We start from the raw sequence: 14839 nt of genomic DNA on the forward strand, positions 1-14839 counted from the left end.
GAGTGTAAATGGATAGGACATGCAGATACTGCCCCTATAAACTGTCCTACTTAGTAAACATTATTGTTGTGCCTAGGGGCGCCCTCCTCCCTAAATCCGCCCCTGCTTACAGCAGACACTTTTTGAGGATGCGAGAGGAGGTGTCGACCTCCTCTAGCATCCTCAAAAATGGTCTGCTGTAACAGGGCGGCCATTTTTTGAGGGTCATTTTCATTAACAAGCCTGCATGGAGGAGAGCCGCCTGGGACTGCAGACAAGAGACAAGTAGATCTGCGGTTCCCGGCGACGACGGCGGCGAGCAGAGGGGTAAGTAGCGGAGTTGGGGACAAGCTTTAATTTAAGGGGAGGGGGGCGGCCGAAATTTCCGGCGGGGGTGGGGGCGCCCAAAACATAGTTACGCCACTGACTTTGATGACTCAGTAATAATACAGTAGATCATACACAAGCCATCAGTAGTTAGGGGGTGCCAGCACATATTAGGAAACCCCTAGATGTATTATATCTCTGATATCTGCCTCTGAGTTTCTTCATTTACAAATGTGTCCTCAAAACACGTCTATGGGGGCTGTTGGTCACCGATAGGTAATGACAGATGCTGTTATCCTATTGTAGCTTACGGCTACTATTTCACATACATAGGGAGAGGGAGCCTCCAGATCCCTCTCTGTAGGTCCCCTGTATGCTCCTTGGGAACTTATGCTCATATAATATCCAGTTATTACAGCAAAATAATGATACCTCCATCTAATACATTGAAACGTTTGCTGCTTTACCTAAATCATTTTTCCTAATGAATTTTTCTAATTAAAAAGCAAACATGTCAGAAGTGGGATTCGAACCCACGCCTCCAGAGGAGACTGCGACCTGAACGCAGCGCCTTAGACCGCTCGGCCATCCTGACCTGCATATATGTGTTTTTGTACCCATCTATATTACACAACAGTAACAGTAACCCTGTATATTACACAACAGTAACCCTGTATATAACAGAATTCAGCCCAGTATGACAGCAGCACACAGCACAGGCTCCCGGGAGGATACAATGTTTCACGCATGACCCAGCCCAGAACCTTGCACTGTTATGAAAGACACATTGTATCAGTTATACAACGGAGCCCCACCCCTATGACCATACAAGGATTTAGCCTTCCCCCTATGCACACGCCCCTCCGTAATCCCTGCCCTGTGATTGGTCAGTTATTAGAACAGCTAGGACTGGGAGTAGGAAGTGACTTGCCGGTTTGCAGATAGTCTTGTTACCGACGAGATGGGGAACGTGGATCTGGCTAAACTGGGGGCTGTCCTGGTGAAGAATGCCCTGACTGGAGAGGTGAGTGCCCAGTAACCTGCTGTCTTCTGCTGGTACTGGTACTCATGTGTCCGGCTGGTATTATTTATATTATACATGCATGGTCTCTAGTTCTAGCAGCAGAGTGATGTAGTCACTGTGTGTGTATAATGTGTACTATTCATGGTGTATCCTCTCCCTCTGTAAGCCAACAATACACTGAGAAATGCAGCCGTCTGATTTCATCGTGCTCCGCAGTGCTTGCAGCATCATGGCTGGGGTTGGGGCTGCACAGGCTGGGGCTGGGGCTGCTAGCCTCAAAGTGTAATATTTTCTGCTACCAGGTGTCAGTGTGATTGTGTAATGTTGAGTTATCATGGTATGTTGGTGATGCTATAACTATTGCAAATTTAGAACATTAAAGTTTTGCAATGGACCTTTAAAACTTGCACGTTCCACCACTAGCTTAAATGCCCATTGCACCTTTACAGTGCAGTGTAATGTGGTTACCCTTCACTGGTGCTATATAACCCAATGGAAGGGGGTTAAGCCAGGTCCAGTGACTGAGGAATCGAATGCGGCTATCTTGCAGGTTGATCCTGGGACCCAAAGCAGTGGTATAGTATTCCCACCACAGTCCAAGCAGTGGCTTGGAGTGCAGACACCGTCTTGGTATATTCCATGCGGCCTGGCCAATTGCACAGAATCTGCTAAAAATGGCCACCGCCCTGGAGAAGATGGATGCTAGAGGTCCTACTGGACCTCTAGTGCCTGTCAGGGAAGTGTGGCACATATAGCATTATGATTGTGACTATTTCCAACTTGCCTACCTGACCATCTCCATGAGGGAGAACATGCTCTGTTCCTGGACTTCCCTGGTAATGTATGATTGCCAGCAACTGTGGGGAGCTAGGTAAAGGTGTTTCACCACAGGTGATGGCAATCATACATTACCAGGGAAGTCCAGGTACAGAGCATTTTCTCCCTTATGGAGAGGGTCAGGTAGACAAGTATAGACTATTTTCCCTTGGCGGAAAGGACCAGGATGTGACGTGAGGTGAGGGCGGAAGTTTTTAGATGCCCTTGCAGCATTTTTTATTTTGCCTGAAATTTTAGGTTGGTGTAGGTTTTTTTCTTTTATTTTAGCTGCATTGTACCCTTGCAGGCTCTCTTCGTTCGCCACAGGTTTATATTCTGCCTCGAAGTAGATATGGACCCAATGCATGATGGGAAAGGTGTGCCTTCCCACCATGCACTGGTATGGATCTGTACTGTACGGCATGATAACTGTTTTTCAGTTGATCTACACATTGGCAGATTTGTTGACCTTTTCCATTATTAGTTTCTGGAAGACTGAAATGATCGCCTACCCCATGTTGTTGTAGGCGGTTGAACTGAAATCTCTGTGGATAGACAACACAAGTGTCCTGTTCTTCCTGAGGCGGTTTGGTTGTCAGATTTGCCGCTGGACAGCAAAAGAAATTTCTAAGCTCAAGGAATCGTTCGATGCCAACCAGATACGTCTCATAGGAATTGGACCCGAAAATGTGGGCTTGCAAGAATTTGTGGATGCAGGCTATTTTACAGGCGGTGAGTTTACATACAGCTAATAAACGGATGAATACAGAGCCAAACCTCTAACGTGTGTATTAGAGACAAGAACCACAGTCATGTCCTGCCACTATTCATATGTTCTAATAAACCCCAACTGCAGAGATGGCAGAGGTATGTCTCCATAACTGCACTCCCCCCAGGTGGTGCACAATATGTAAAGAGTGCCCCACTAGTCACAATAGTGCATGACTAGACTCCCGCACACCTGACCATGCACCCTAGAACCGGGGCCTGGCAGATCTCCTGGTAGCCCTGAAAATATGTTGCATCTTGTGTTACAACTGCTGTTGGGATAATGCTTATTTCACCTTGTAACTCAGCCCGTGGCTTTCTGCTGCCTCCATTCCCCTCCTCACATCATGTCACTGCCCCTGTCACATGCTGCCCTGTCCTCACTGACACATCACTCATTTCCTGATATACTCTGTGCTCACTGGCGTAACTACACTAAGGCAGCCACCGCCACCGCTTGGGGGAGCGAGTGGCAGCGCTGTCTGTGTGGGCGCCGGCATCCAGCACTTTCTATATACTTGCCTGCCGCTGCCCACCCCGCATCGCCGGTGCACACTGCGCTGCCGGCCCGACGCCCAACAACCTCCCCTTCCCCCGGCAATTACCACTTATCTGCCCGGTGACTGTACTGAGTGAGGTACAGAGCAGCCCTGTGTGGACCCTCCCCCTCCAGTCTGCCGGGGCTTGATGTCACGCTCTGGTGACTGCCCCGGCGCGAGAAATGAAACACAGGACGCCCGCAGTGTTATGACGCTCTACTGCCCAGCGTTCCTGAGTCCTGCCACGGGCTCTGCAGCCATAGCCTTCTCTGGACCTGCCGCTGCAGCCTCCGTGATGCCTGCCTCCACTGTCCACATGACCCACCGTCGCTGCTGCCCTGCACTACCTAATGTGATGCCCTGCTTCCCACTGCAGCCTCCACGGGACAATGGCCGCTGCCTCTACGGTACACTGATTGTCTAAATGATGATTGCTGTCCTTATCTCTATCTCTGCTGTCTTTATCTCTCTCTGCTGTCTTTATCTCTCTCTCTCTCTCTGCTGTCCTTATCTCTCTTTCTGCTGTCCTTATCTCTCTTTCTGCTGTCATTATCTCTCTCTGCTGTCTTTATCTCTCTGCTGTCTTTATCTCTCTCTGCTGTCCTTATCTCTCTCTGATGTCCTTATCTCTCTCTGATGTCCTTATCTCTCTCTGCTGTCCTCATCTCTCTCTCTGCTGTCCTCATCTCTCTCTGCTGTCTTTATCTCTCGCTCTGCTGTCTTTATCTCTCTCTGCTGTCCTTATCTCTCTCTGCTGTCCATATCTCTCTCTGCTGTCCTTATCTCTCTCTGCTGTCCTTATCTCTCTCTGCTGTCCTTATCTCTCTCTCTCTCTGCTGTCCTTATCTCTCTCTCTCTCTGCTGTCCTTATCTCTCTCTCCGCTGTCCTCTCTCTGCTGTCCTCTCTCTTTCTCTCTCTTTCTCTCTCTCTCTCTCTCTCTCTCTCTCTCTCTCTCTCTCTCTCTCTCTCTCTCTCTCTCTCTCTCTCTCTCTCTCTCTCTCTCTCTCTCTCTCTCTCTCTCTCTCTCTCTCTCTCCTCTTTCTGCTTCCCTCTCTCCCATGTCTTTTCTCTTTCTGTTGTCCTTTTGTCTCTCTCCACTCTCTTAGTGAGAACATGCATCCTGGCTATATATGTATATGTGTATATATATATATATATATATATATATATATATATATATATATTTGTGTGTGGGGGGGGCGCCACAAATTTTTTAGCAGGGGGGAGCAAAATTTATAGTTACGCCACTGTCTGTGCTGCTGGAAACCCTGCTCCTTCCACTAGATAACTCCCAGTCTGTAGATTCCTGCTGCCTCTATTCCCCTCCTCACATGTCACTGCCCTTGTCACATACAGGCCTGTCCTCACTGACACCACTCAACTCCTGATACACTCTGTGCTGCTGGGGATCTTGCTCCTCCCACTATATTACTCTCAGCCTGTGGCTTCCTGCTGCCTCTATCCCCCTCCTCACATAATGTCACTGACCTGTCCTCACTATTACTTCATTCATCTCTTATATATTTAGCCAGATCTGTCACTCATCCCCTGTGTTCCCGCCCAGCGGCATACACAAACCCGCCCCCCCCAGGGAAAAGACCAGAGTTTTATGTGTATAATGTTCCACCCCCTTGACATCACCTCCCCCCGCCCAGCCAGGGCTACAATACACGCCCACCATCCACCATTACTCCACAGCTACCATCCACCATTACTCCTGCACCACCCACCCTCTGCCAGCACCCCCCTCCCCTGGACCCCCGCGATTCGTGGGACCCCCGCGACCACCCCCTCCCGCGATTCGTGGGACCCCCGCGACCACCCCCTCCCGCGATTCGTGGGACCCCCGCGACCACCCCCTCCCGCGATTCGTGGGACCCCCGCGACCACCCCCTCTCGCGATTCGCGGGACTCCCGCGACCTCCCCCGCGCAGTTTGCGGACCACCGCCCCCTCCAGCGATTTGCAACCCCCCTCGATTCGCAGGACCCCCGCGACCCCCTCCCGTCGGACCCCCGCGACCCATCCTGCGATTCATGGGACCCCCTCGACCCCCCCCCCCTCCCCTCCCACGATTCACGGAATGGGGGAATCCTGTACCACCACAAGCAGGTGCCGCCCCTAGGTGGGAAATCCGTCCCTGGCTGCCGCGCTGCAGGTTCCCCCACTGCCAGAAGTGACCCCACGGTCCTCTGCACCAGCGCCACAACTTTTATCAATGTCTTGCCCACATACCACTATTATACAGCCTCCTGCTCTCATGCACGCTCACTCCCTCCCAGTGCGAGGAGACGCTCACCCACTGCCGGGAGCTGCATACTGTCCCCCACCCTCCTCCAGTTCTAGGGATGCCCATCGACCATCAATGATTTCAAATAATTGATGGTTTATGGCCGATGTTGAATACTTTTGCCATCGATGTGGGAGGACCAGATGGTTTCCCTACATCGATGGCAAAGGAGAACCGATCAAGTTTCTAAATTTTTTTTTTAAGGTGCCGGGACACAGAGCATAGCTCCGCCCCCCCACACCCGGAAGTCCCGCCACCAAGTTCTGATTGACCCACGGCCTATTCAGTCAGATATAATGGATGACTATCGATAGCTACAACAATCGATGGTTATCCAAGTAATATGTTACTACTATCGATGGCAGGGTGCAAAATCACCATCAATGCCAACCATCGATGGCGTCTGCACCAATGCATTTCCCTACTCAGCAACAGCCAAAAACCTTTACTACCCCTCATGCCCACACACCTCTATCACTGCCCTGCCTCCTGTTCTCCTGCCCCGTAACTTCCGCCAGTGGGGTCCCGCTCACCCTGTGTTGCCCACATTCCCCTATCATGCTTGACCACCCAGCCTCCTGCTCTCATGCACCCTAACTCCCACCCAGTAGGAGGAGACACTGATTTAGGGGCACCGTCCTGTAATCCTGTGCTGCCACTCTGGACCCTCACCCACTGGCAGAAGCTGCACAGTGTCCCCCACCCTCCTCTTTAGTCCCCCGTATGCCCACACACCCCTATCACTACCAACTTCCTGCTTTCCTGAACCGTAACTTCCACCACTGGGGAGTCGCTGATGCTGTGTTGCCCACATTCCCCTATCATGCCTCATAGCCCAGCCTCCTGCTCTCATGCACCCTAACTCCCATCCAGTAGGAAGAGACACTGACTCAGGGCCACCGTCCTGTACTCCTGTGCTGCCACGCTGGACCCTCACCCACTGGCAGAAGCTGCACAGTGTCCCCCACCCTCCTCTTTAGTCCCCCTTATGCCCACACACCCCTATCACTACCCGGCCTCCTGTTTTCCTGTGTCGTGACCTCCGCAAGTGGGGAGCCGCTGACTCAAAAACACCCTACTATACTATTGCGTGTGCACACACACACACACCTCAACAACACGCACACCCCCCCCACACCCACAAATGCCACTGTATCCTCCACACTATCAATGTACATCTTACTCTGTAACCGCTTTTTAATTGAACAAAACAAATACACACCCCCTTCCAAATCATATGCTCTCTATTTAACACATTTCACGGTACTTGTGAGTTATCCGGGCGCCCGATTTTAGATCGGGTACCATCGGATCGCGTCGCATCGCGTGTTAACCAAATGGCATGCGATGCGACGCGACGAGATCAGCACCCGATTTTAGCAGTGTACCCGATTTTAACATTGGAATCAATGTAAAATGGTCCCTGAGACCCGATTTTACATTAATTTCAATGTAAAAATGGCCAAAACCCACAAAAAGTGACAAAACTTAAATCCCATCCCCATTGTTAACGCCACTCCACTATTGACGCCAACCCGAAGCGCAGCGAGCCCGCGAGGGGCGGCGGTACGCGTCCTCCGACCTTTTCATGCCCTACTATCCACTAGGGCGTGGAGTGAGAATAGAATAGTGTGGCGAGCGCAGCGAGCCACCGAGGCCCGAAGCGTGGCGAGCGGACGCGGATACCTGTGAAGCCCGCGAAGGGACGCGCTTACCTGTGAAGGTATCCGCGTCCCCTCGCGGGGCTCACTGCGCTCGCCACGCTTCGGGCCTCGGTGGCTCGCTGCGCTCGCCACACTATTCTATTCTCTCTCCACGCCCTAGTGGATAGTAGGGCATGAAAAGGTCGGAGGACGCGTACCGCCGCCCCTCGTGGGCTCGCTGCGCTCGCCACGCTTCGGGTTCGCGTTGATAGTGGCCTGGTTGTGAACATCCAATATCATTCAGTGTTAAAATCGCGTCGCATCGCGTGGCATTGTATACCATACAATGCGACGCGATTACGACGCAATTTTGGATACGAGGAAATTTCAAGGGAAATCGCGTCGCATCGTACTCTTATTGTACTGACATTCAATTTCAACATCGGGCGCCCGGATAACTTACAAGTACCCATTTCACCTATAACTCAAGTTGCAATACAGGCATCTTTCATACAATTCTAAACATATTTCACACAATTCAAACATTCACAAATTAAGGGGGCACAGCCCCTTACGCCGGTGTGAAGAGTGCACGATGAATCACCTAGTCTAATGATATACTCTGTGCTGCTAGGGGACCCTGCATCTCCCACTATATAACTTTACTTTTGGCTTCTGCTGCTTCATTCCCCTCTTCCAATTGTGATTATTTTATACTGAATCAGCAAATTATTTGATTCTTCTAAGGTTATCATTTTATTAACTGAAAACTAGCGCTACTATAAAAATCATATATTAACTTACTTAGGAATGTTCTGTGTTCTTAAATGAACATTTATTGTTAATAATAATCTTTGTCTATAGCACAGGTTCTCAAACTCGTCCCCACACAGTGCATGTTTTGCAAGTCTCCTCACAAGTGAAATAATTCACTCCACCTGTGGATCTTTTAAAATGTGTCAATGAGTGCACCATTTTAGCTAGCATTTGGTTGCTATGGGCAACGCCTCCACTTGTACTCTTTAGAATGTTTGATCAGTTCCTCCCATAATATGTAGCGATTTTGTTATCCAGTTCCTCTTTTAACACAATAATAAATCATTCCTGGAGTAAATTGCAGTGTTAGATAAGCATGGATATGTATTGCATTACTGGGAGGGATACTATATTCTTTAATTACACTCTGTTAATGAGCAATAACCTTATATCGCGCATCTAGGATCTGTGAATCTCTTGCTATCTACAGCCATTGGGACATGTAAGACAAGGGTGAGCATTGTGTAACATTCCTCTAACATCGCTGGAATTCTCTTCTTGGTTTCAGAACTTTATCTGGATGAATCGAAGCAGAGCTACAAGGAGCTTGGATTCAAAAGGTCAGAATGGTCATGTGACCTCCTTTCAGAATGCTCTGTGTAGTCTGGGGAGCTGTTGCTTCACTTCTTTGTCTGAGACAATATGATTTCATCTTCATCCTGCTGTACATCGATGATCTGCAGGGGGCGCCCTGCCTCCTGCATGTCACAGAGCCCCGCCCACAGCTGCAGGCACCTATTGGATAATCTTTGTTTTGTGTACAGACGCCCCCCTCTTCCCCAGGCTGTACAGGAAGAGGAGAAATCGTTCAATGGTACATAACCCCTGAAGGATTTCTCCTCAATGCGGGCGCTAGAGAGCTGATGTCTAAGCATCCGTTCATAGACCTGCATATGGGCTCGGTCAGCGAGCAGGACTGAATTGGGCCCAAAATCACAAACTTGACAAGCAGCCGCAACAGTGTTCAGCGCAGAATCCACTGCTTAGTGTGATCAAAGGACGACCGTCCTCGCTGTAAGACATCCGACCCCAAACAGTGATGTGCCAGTACCTATAACCGCTGAGCTGTACGATATATGTATGTGCAACACTGTCACTGTAACTGGTATTCTGGCTTTGGCTGTACTAAGGTCTATATTAGGAATTGGCAGGGTTACTTATTTCTGTGTAACGGTCCAGCTTTGACACCTGGGTACAGCTATTCCTCTTGGAGAAAGGGATAGCACGCAGAAGCACCCTAGTATTGGGCTTATTGGGTAATCCAACAAGGTAATGTGTGAATTCTCCGTGCAGGTATAATGCGCTCTCTGTAGTTCCTGCTGCTTTGGGGAAGAAGGTCCGAGATGTTACCACCAAGGTGAGTCCCGTAATCTGTATAAAGTATTTTCTATAGCCAAGGTTCGGTACAGCTTCCCTGTGGCCTGTTCCAGCCTCGCACGCACTGCCAATGTCAGGCACTGTAGTGAGCTGTTCCTCTGCTCATGCATCTGTCTGCGCACAGCGTTGCAGTCCTGATTCAGGCGCACAGTCTACGAAACCTATTTGGCGCTGCTGAACTGTGACAGGCAGGCAGACGATCATACGCACAGAGATTCAGCCTATTATGGGGGTGACTGGCTGCGTCCACAGATGCTCACATCAAAAGCCATATTCATGTAGAGAATATGTTATTAGATAGATACTCAATAGGTCCACAGGGTCAAAAGGTCAACATATTTAAAAAAAAAAATTTTGGTGTCCGTGCAGATAACTGTTGCCATAGACCCCCAATTAGTGTAATGCGTACCCTCGCTTTGGCTATTATATTCTCACTCTATGTTGACGTGGTTGGTGAAGTATGAACAAGCTGTTGAAAAAACAAAATCATGTCAACTTGGTCATGAGTTGACCTTTTTCCTGTTGACCGGTTGCATGTAGACCTTTTGATGGTCTATTTCAGGGATGGGGAACCTCCGGCCCGCCATCTGTTGTTGAACTACACATCCCAGCATGCCCTGCTACAGTTTTGCTATTTGGCCATGCTAAATCTGTTGCAGGGCATGCTGGGATGTGTAGTTCAACAACAGCTGGAGGGCCGAAGGTTTCCCATTCCTGGTCGATTTAGACATGGTAGATCTATCAGACGGAACCATGAAAAATGACTGGGGCCACTGGCATCAAAAGGGAAGTGCAGGCTTTTTCCAGGTGACACCAAAATGCTGACTCCACTGCAGTGACAGAAGCCACTTGATGCAGTGTGATGACATCCTGCAGCAACTGTCTCCTGTTACTGTGAAGGAGCCAACATTTCAGACACAAAGTCTCCCGGGTCTGCCCGGCGTCACCAGGGGATGTTGGGAACCCCTCATTGGTGTAACCATTGAGCTAGCTTCCTGCTGGGCCACGCCGTCCATGGCATCGGCAGCAGATTCCAGCGAGGAATGTCACATTCCCCAGATCACCTAGCTGGTGCACAGCTTTAGCCCTTACTAACTGTCACATTCCCCAAATACCTTAGCTGGTGCACAACTGTAGTCATTACTAACTGTCACATTCCCCAGATCACCTAGCTGGTGCACAGCTTTAGCCCTTACTAACTGTCACATTCCCCAAATCCCTTAGCTGGTGCACAACTGTAGTCATTACTAACTGTCACATTCCCCAGATCACCTAGCTGGTGCACAGCTTTAGCCCTTACGAACTGTCACATTCCCCAAATCCCTTAGCTGGTGCACAACTGTAGTCATTACTAACTGTCACATTCCCCAGATCACCTAGCTGCTGCACAGCTGTAGTCATTACTGTCACATTTTCAAGCATGCTGCATTCATTCCTACTATAGTTCCACAGGTTGCCTGATATACACGAACTGTTGGTAGATCCTGTCCTTTGTTCCTAGGAGCATTTTCTTAATGTATAAAGTGCAGCCTGAGAAGGAGGAGGTTGGTGGAGGGGGATGGCTGTTTGGAAGAAAAAAACAAACAAAGAATTCTCCTATAAAAAAAAATACATTCAACAATTGGGGTAATGGTCTAATCACTGAGGGACTGAGCTTTGAGATTTTTTGTATTTAATATGCAATCTATTTACAAATTGCAGGCAAATGCAGATGGGGTGCAAGGAAATTTCAGTGGAGATTTGCTGCAGAGCGGGGGCATGTTAATTGTCAGCAAAGGTAACATATTATTATTATTTTATTTTTTTACCAGTGATCTCATTCCATTTATTAAACTATTAAACACATTCAACTAATGCATTATGTTGCGCACAGATTATCCACAAGGGGGGGGGGGGGCACTTCTAATTAAAATTACAAGGAAGAATGCCATCTCTTGCCTTTGTTAAATGCAGCACCGCTATGAATTGGTGTATAAATGAGGGTTTAGTGAAACCCCAAAATGTTTAAAAAGGTCATATATTGTTTTAAACTTTTATTTACAATAAATAAGACCATTTGTTATGTACTTAGTGTTCAGAGAAATCAGAAGTAAAATCTCAAACATGAAAGACTCCGTTGTTCTCCAATTCCACAGTTATTTTGTTGCCAGTAATGTAATCCCAAATGTTTGAGACACTGATACAAATGTTTCTCCTGTTGGATACATTGTATCAGAAACATGCCCTCTCCTCTTGTTACAATAAACACTCTCTGGAAATCCTGGCAGAAGAAGGCAATAGAATGTGTACTATAATCTGAGCTGTACTATAGAGAACGGGTTCCAACCAGGGCTTAAAGTGTCAATGAAGAAGTGGTGGATCTAAATTCCCACGCTCCTCATTCGGTGGAGGCGCTGAGCCCGTGCCAGTGCTAGGGTTTTCTGCATCCCTCGGTAAACTTTAAATTTGTACCCTGACTCGCATACTTTTATAAAGGGACAGTGGTTTTAAACATAAGTAGTATAGTCACACAATAGTACCACCTGACCCATTGCTCCATGGCGTATTGACTCTCGGTGTTTGTGTCACCTTTGTTGGTCTGCCCCTCCCCTTTAGCCTGCAAGCTGTGACGAGCAGGTACCTCTTCCTTAAAGTCCGATCTGTCCCTGTAAGCCCAATAAGCAGTAGAGTTCTGGGCCCCGCACTATAAAAAGGACATCATAGAATTAGAAAAAATCCAAAGAGCAACAAGGCTTATTAGGGTAATGGAGAATTTAAACGATGAGGAAAGATTAAACAATTTGGGACTATTTACACTAGAGAAAAGACGTTTAAGGGGGGATATGCTCAACATGTATAAATATATTCTGGGCCAATATAAGGAACTGTCAAACACCCTTTTTTCTACTAGAAAGGAATCTAGGACGCAAGGGCACGAGTTTAGATTAGAAGAAAAAAGATTTTGTTCATCTATAAGAAAAAATTTCTTTACAGTCAGAGCAGTCAAACTTTGCAACTCTCTTCCTGGAGAAGTGGTGTCAGCAGACACTATAAATATGTTTAAAATAAGGTTGGATAAACATTTATTGGTTAAAAACATCCATCGGTATGAATAAGTAACAAAATCTGTTTTTAAAATATCATAATATACTATACAACAAGGGATAAGCTACTTTAAACATAAGTTGAACTACATGGAAGCAAGTGTTTATTCAGCCTCACCTACTATGTAACTATGTAATATGAGACACAATTTATTTGCACAGCTTTGTTTGTTTTGATGGATAATAAAATCTAATGTGAAAATCTCCTAATTTTTTTTTTTTTCATGTTTATTTTTTATCTAGGGGGAGAAAAAGTAATTCTTCACTTTGTACAAGATTCTCCTGGTGACCATGTTCCCCTAGACTCCATAATCACAACTCTCGGCATCACGGCAAATGTGACAGAAGGGCAACGCCCTCAGGTGAGAATTGGCCGCTGCACCTGGTATATTAGTTAATATTAGGCTCTCAGATTAAAAGAGGGGAGGAAATACTGTTCCCTGAACCCTACTCTGTACCGCTGACACGCTGCGTGTAAGGTAAAATTTTCAGTAGGGGGTGCACTTTGTGTAAAAGCAGGGGGTGGGGTGCACTTTGCATAAAAGCAGGTGGTCACTGTGTGTAAAAGCAGGGGGTGGGGAGTGCTGTGTGTAAGAGGGGTGAGGTGGGGGAGGGTTGCACTGAATGTGAGAGAGCAGCCAAGGGAGGGGTGCTGTATCTATGAGAGCAGTGTGTGTTAGGGTTTTTTGGGGGGCCTCTATGGAGTTGTGTGTGTGCGCGTGTGGGGAGATGTGCTATATGTGAGAGGTGTGTGTGTGTGTTGGGGGATGTGCGCTGTTTGTAATATCAGTATGAGCAGTGTGGGGGGTATGCTGTGTGTAAAGGCCCCCATACACTACGTGGTTTGGGACAAATTTTCACCCGATTCTGGAGGATCGGGCCAAGAAATCAGGTGAAATAGCCCAAATTGCATGGTGTATGTCATCCGATCTGATCCGTGATCCTGTGCGCATCGGATCAGATCCAGAGGTAAGATAAATCTTATGTGCAGCAGGTAGTGAGGTCCGGGGGAGCTGCAGGTGGGGTAGTGACAGTAGAGCAGGGTCCATGGTAGAGGCGAGCGGGTTGGGAGAATAGAAAATATCCTATTCAAAAGACTGCATCCGATTTATCACATGTAAAAAAAGGCACATCAAGTGCCAAATCTTATCCAGCTCTCCTGGGCAGCTGCGGGGGGAGCTCAGGGGAAGTTGGGGTTGACTTGCCCTTAGGACCAGTTGGCCTAATGTTTTGGGGCCCTAAGAGCGGGTGGTGTGTGTGTGTGTGTGTGTGTGTGTGTGGGGGGGGGGGGGGGGGGTGGGTGAGCTGTGTGTAAGAGCAGTGTGTGTGATTAGTGACCATAGATGTAATATCTGCTACAGGGCACCCGCACCTTTCTCTCACTGACATTGTCATTGCTGTCCCCGGGTTCCAGATCAGCACTTGCCTTCTGTCTCAGATCAGCAAGTGCAAGAGTCAATAAGACCAGGACACTGAGCAGAGGCTTAAGCTGGGTACACATATATACAATTGTCGGGCCGTTCTTCCGTTCTGGGTCGGACAGTCGTTCAATTGTATAGGTGTGTACGCTGTCCCGTACGAGCGATAAACGGCAAAAAACTGTCTTGACCGTCCGTACTCGGTCGGTGGATGGTTCTTTGCTGTTTAATTTTCATCCGACAGGACGGCCTCATATCGGAACAAAAGTGCAGTGTGTACGCACGTTCGACCGATATGCTGCCGTCCTTGCGACTATACTGACAAAGCTGGAATGCCCATGTGGGCGTTCCATAGCTGCCTGATCTCTCCTACAGCACATATAGACGGGTTATGCGTCTAAACTTTAAGAAGCCGCTTAGAGATATAGAGAGCAGCGGTTAAATGATCATTAGCCGCAGACACAAATAGAATCAATTGTGGACTCCTAATAAAGATAAATATACAAAAATCTGGATATCAGTCTACATAAAAAATTCTAATAAAATCAGCCAAAAATCTGCCAATTCCCTAACAGCCTGAGACGGAGGAAGCGGCAGGGGAAGCTTAAGGTAGATTTACAGCATCAGGAAAGGCATTCAGGATCGTCCTGCCCGCATCCAATTAACCAGATTTAAGTCAGATGGCTGCATTAACATCCTAATTTATCCCTCAGCATACAGCAGGTCGCCCCGTGCCCCCTCTGATCTATAGCTAAAAAT

General features: G+C 48.0%; 1 protein-coding gene and 1 non-coding gene across 2 annotated transcripts in view; one reads left to right on the plus strand and one right to left on the minus strand.

The window, feature by feature from the left end:
• Positions 1 to 818: 818 nt before the first annotated feature.
• Positions 819 to 901, minus strand: TRNAL-CAG (transfer RNA leucine (anticodon CAG)). Its single transcript has one exon. It is a non-coding gene; the product is annotated as a tRNA-Leu (tRNA).
• A 276-nt stretch (positions 902 to 1177) lies between these two features.
• PRXL2B (peroxiredoxin like 2B) overlaps positions 1178 to 14839 on the plus strand; it is a 33358-nt gene continuing 19696 nt past the window's right edge. The window contains exons 1-6 of the mRNA XM_083161759.1: positions 1178 to 1330; positions 2674 to 2878; positions 8711 to 8762; positions 9496 to 9559; positions 11281 to 11356; positions 12906 to 13024. Of these exons, the coding sequence (XP_083017885.1) occupies positions 1268 to 1330; positions 2674 to 2878; positions 8711 to 8762; positions 9496 to 9559; positions 11281 to 11356; positions 12906 to 13024 (579 nt within the window). The 5' untranslated portion in view covers positions 1178 to 1267. The remainder of the gene's footprint in view (positions 1331 to 2673; positions 2879 to 8710; positions 8763 to 9495; positions 9560 to 11280; positions 11357 to 12905; positions 13025 to 14839) is intronic.

This window comes from Crinia signifera, chromosome 19 (assembly GCF_055691185.1).
Source record: "Crinia signifera chromosome 19, ASM5569118v1, whole genome shotgun sequence".
NCBI lineage: Eukaryota > Metazoa > Chordata > Amphibia > Anura > Myobatrachidae > Crinia > Crinia signifera.